General features: G+C 38.9%; 1 protein-coding gene across 1 annotated transcript in view; it reads left to right on the top strand.

Annotated features, from left to right (window-relative positions):
* The first annotated feature begins 214 nt into the window (after positions 1 to 214).
* The window catches only part of LOC136835186 (ATP-binding cassette sub-family C member 5-like), a 48113-nt gene continuing 44456 nt past the window's right edge, over positions 215 to 3871 (top strand). The window contains exon 1 of the mRNA XM_067098415.1: positions 215 to 361. Within this exon, the coding sequence (XP_066954516.1) occupies positions 330 to 361 (32 nt within the window). The 5' untranslated portion in view covers positions 215 to 329. The remainder of the gene's footprint in view (positions 362 to 3871) is intronic.

Below are 3871 nucleotides of genomic sequence, written 5' to 3'. Positions count from 1 at the left end.
TTATATATGAAGTATCGTTATTTTTATATTTAAAAGTTTCGTTACTGTTATTATTCATTTGTGGGATTGGTACACGTTCATGTGTTTTGATTTGAGTTACCTGCAAGCAGTGATGCGTTTTCGTTGATAAATATTTGTTATAGATGGCTGAAAGCGAGGTAGGTGTCTCTCCGTGGCATGTTTCTGGATCCAGCAATGATAGTGGAAGCAAAAAAACCGAAAAAATAATCCGTAATACTGTAATATGTACTCTTGTGGCGCCAAGAAAGACTTGCCTTGTTATTAGCTAGCTAGGCTAGCTCTCCCTCTCGCTTGGCTGACAGCTTGTTATGTTCATGGCAATCAAGCCTTTTAAGATGGCGTAAGTATTTCCCATAATTTTTTCTAGTATACTTATAAATTTATATTGTTATTCTTTTGGTTAGACACTTCGTCCTAGTGTCGTAAATTAGGTTAGGTTGGGTTAAGCTAGGCTCTTGTATAACCTTTATTCGTTTTCATATTTCCCTCAACGCAAAATCCCAGTTCCCCATTATTGTCAGATATTAATCTGTGCTGCAAATGAATGGTAGTCAATTACAATTCTTGTAATCAAACAATTAAGGAGCTCAACTGAGAAACAATTTCGGGACGATTAGGCCGTATTATTGTCGGCCGTGAACCTGTTAGGCCGTCACAACTTTTGGCCATATGACATGGCGGAAGCCCCTTGGGACGCCGTGTCTAGTACTAGCCCCTCGGGGATCAAAGTATTATATACATCCATTTCGGCCGTTTGCCATTTTGGATGTTACGGCCGAAACGACCAAGACGGTCCCCAGAGAAACCCCCACTTCATAGTCGGACAGGACCCACGATCTAAGTTAGTGCCGTCAGTGCACATCACACGGTGCACTGTAGGCATTACTTAAAGTTCTTTGCAACGTCTATTTGACCCCTAACTGTGACCCATTTCATTCCTTTTACCATACCTCCGTTCATATACCCATCCTTTCCTAACAATTGTTTCAGCACTTTTCAGCGCTAAATGACCTCATGGGTCTCAGCGCTTGGCCTTTTGCCTAAACTTTATATTCCAATTCCTAAGTTAGGCAGTGTTACTCTATATCCATGTTTTTCACGTTTTCGTTTTTGCAGTGTAACTGGATATTAAAATCAAAAGGCTCACGTAAAACTCATCGAAAAACCATATTTCACCAGGCGTAGAGTGAGTGGCGTTACTGAAAAATACTTCGTGTTAGCCTATATTTAGAATGCTAAATTGACTCATTTTACCATAAGTCCTTTAGGTTATTGGACGTCTTGTTTGTTATTCCTTCATAGCGAGAGTAAAAACTATATGACTAAGTTTATATAGAAGTAGTTTTACAAGGAATAACGAGAAAGAGATGGGGAGAATTTCTTTTGTATCCCCTATAAGATTAAATTAGTCGATTTTCTCTGATTATTCAAACGTTAAAAAAAACGATATTCGATGGGTACCTAAAAGAACACATGAAAATTTCCTTGGGGTTTGAGTGTCAGTGTATTCAAGAACAAGGTTGATTATAAATTTACCACGTATTACTACACGCATACCAACAGATTTTGGGTAGATCTAATAGGCTCATGATGGCGATTTCTCCTAATTTTGCCTACAGTTTTTTGGTTACTAATTATGGATTTCACCTTCAATTTTTGTCGCATCGAACGTGTAATTAACCTGTAATTAACCCCTGAAGTCCATCTAACAAGGGAGTTTCCATACGCATCTTCACAAGACAGACATTGGTATATATGTCTGTTTCGAAACGGTTCATATCCCGTCCGGCAAGTGCAATAACTTGTTAATCGTGAAATGGATAACCCCGGCCAGTACTAAACACGGCGGCTGGACATTCCATTTGGCCCATGCAACAAACAAACTCACCGCCAGTATCAGCCCTAAAAGTGTAGAAAACCAGTTTCCAATGTAAAACAGGCGCGGAGCTAATACTTACAATTACCAGTAACATATTTGTGTGGAGCTAAACACTGCTATGTTACCTGGCTCCGCCAATCACCGGTTCGAGACATCGCCTTTGTTCAAGCTGATGCCTTTTGCGCTTGTGTTATTTACCGTCTTTTGTTTATGTTTTTGCGTTCATTCTGGAAGGGCTAGAACTAAACACGGCGTCCATTTAGCAAGTGAACTAGCAGTTGTAACACTGCGTTTGTCCCGAAATACTTTAGAAAGCAGATAGCGAGAGTTGGAAGAAGCGTCCTATTCATGTAACTCAGAGGTAGCGACTGTACTGTAATTGCTAAAAGCAGTTAACACTACGCTTAGACTAATATGTTTAATCTATAAAGTTATTTTTTCTTCGAATGGCAACTTTTATTTTGGAGTAAATTCGTAAATTTTATGTCTTAAAGAACTATTAATCTGGAAATATTTTGGATGTTGAAGTTTAGTATGCAGGTAAAAGGTAATAGATGCACATTGCAGATTTTATTTTTTCATAGTCAGCAGCATCCGTAATCTTTCATAGGAACCCATCAGACGCACAGTGTTTTAGTGAACTCTCTTTTTACTATTTCATTTACACCAAGCCAGTTATCTATTAGCCCAAGTTCGAACGAAAACAAAAGAAGGGGGGAGTATGAAAGGCTATAAGAATTAAGGAAAAGAGAGGAACAAGATTTTCAGATATCGTGGTTTAAAGCCATGATATTAACAGCTGTTTAAAGTTCCTGTAATAATTTCACCCCAACAAAGGAACCCCCACTGTAATCTACCCCGTAGGGGTGTAGTGCCGTCAGTGAACCTCACGTGGTGCAATGTAGGTATTACTGAAGGTTCTTTGCAGCGACCCTCCGGCCCCTAGCTGCAACCCCTTTCATTTACTGTACTTCCGTTCATATTCTTTTTATTCCATCTTAGCTTCCACCCTCTCGTAACAATTGTATCATAGTGCAACTGCGAGGTTTTCCTCATGCTACAACTCTAAAACCTTTTTTACTCGCAATTTCCCTCTCAGCGCTGAATGGCTTCATAGATCCCAGCTCTTGGCCTTTGGCCTAAATTTTATATTTTACATTGCCGATGAGTTAGCAAGGCTGGAAAAGTCATTCATCCCATTGTTTCGTCTCTTATGTAATTTATAGACCTAACTAAAGTTACTTTTACCCACACACCCAAACAAAAATTTTCCTATATTCCTTGTAAGGAATCGTGTCTGGTATCATGGATGATATGGGTTGCGCATAGGAAGAGGAACCGGTACAAAGGCAAAGCCTCAAATCTCTAACCTACCGTAAGCTAACCAAACCAGGGAGGCGTTTCACAGACTTAAGCCTACTACTAATAGTACTACATCTCGTATTTACCTTATCAACAACTAAAATGTGTTTATTACCTTTATGTAACTGCTAGGCTTTATGGGTAATGGCAAGCCGTATTGAATTACTCCACTATGCATTTCAACAGAACGAAACAACGCCAAGACTCAAAATCAATGGAAAACATGTTCTTCCACCGTTACATCACATTCTCATTAAGTCTACGGATGATTTCCTCTGTAGGGTCATCGTTCACAAAGATATTTTTCTTACATGTCTCCTTTATATTTATCGTTCATACTCTCTTTCTTCCAGCTTACTCCTAAAAATTGTTTCCAAGTGTAACTGCGAGGCTTTCCTCCCTTTACAGCTTTCAAACCTTTTTACTATCAATTTCCTTTTCAGGGCTGAATGACCTCACAGGTCCCAGCCCTTGGCCTCTGGGCTGAATTTTATATTGTAATCTTTTATATTTACAAATATGCTTGTGGGTCTATTCTACGAATTTACTAGATATTACATTATACGTGCATGTCTTTATAAGAAAAAATTTCCCTTTTTGTAAGAAGTT

Source organism: Macrobrachium rosenbergii, chromosome 55 (genome assembly GCF_040412425.1).
Source record: "Macrobrachium rosenbergii isolate ZJJX-2024 chromosome 55, ASM4041242v1, whole genome shotgun sequence".
Classification (NCBI taxonomy): Eukaryota; Metazoa; Arthropoda; class Malacostraca; order Decapoda; family Palaemonidae; genus Macrobrachium; species Macrobrachium rosenbergii.
This window is presented reverse-complemented; position numbering and strand designations above follow the sequence as displayed.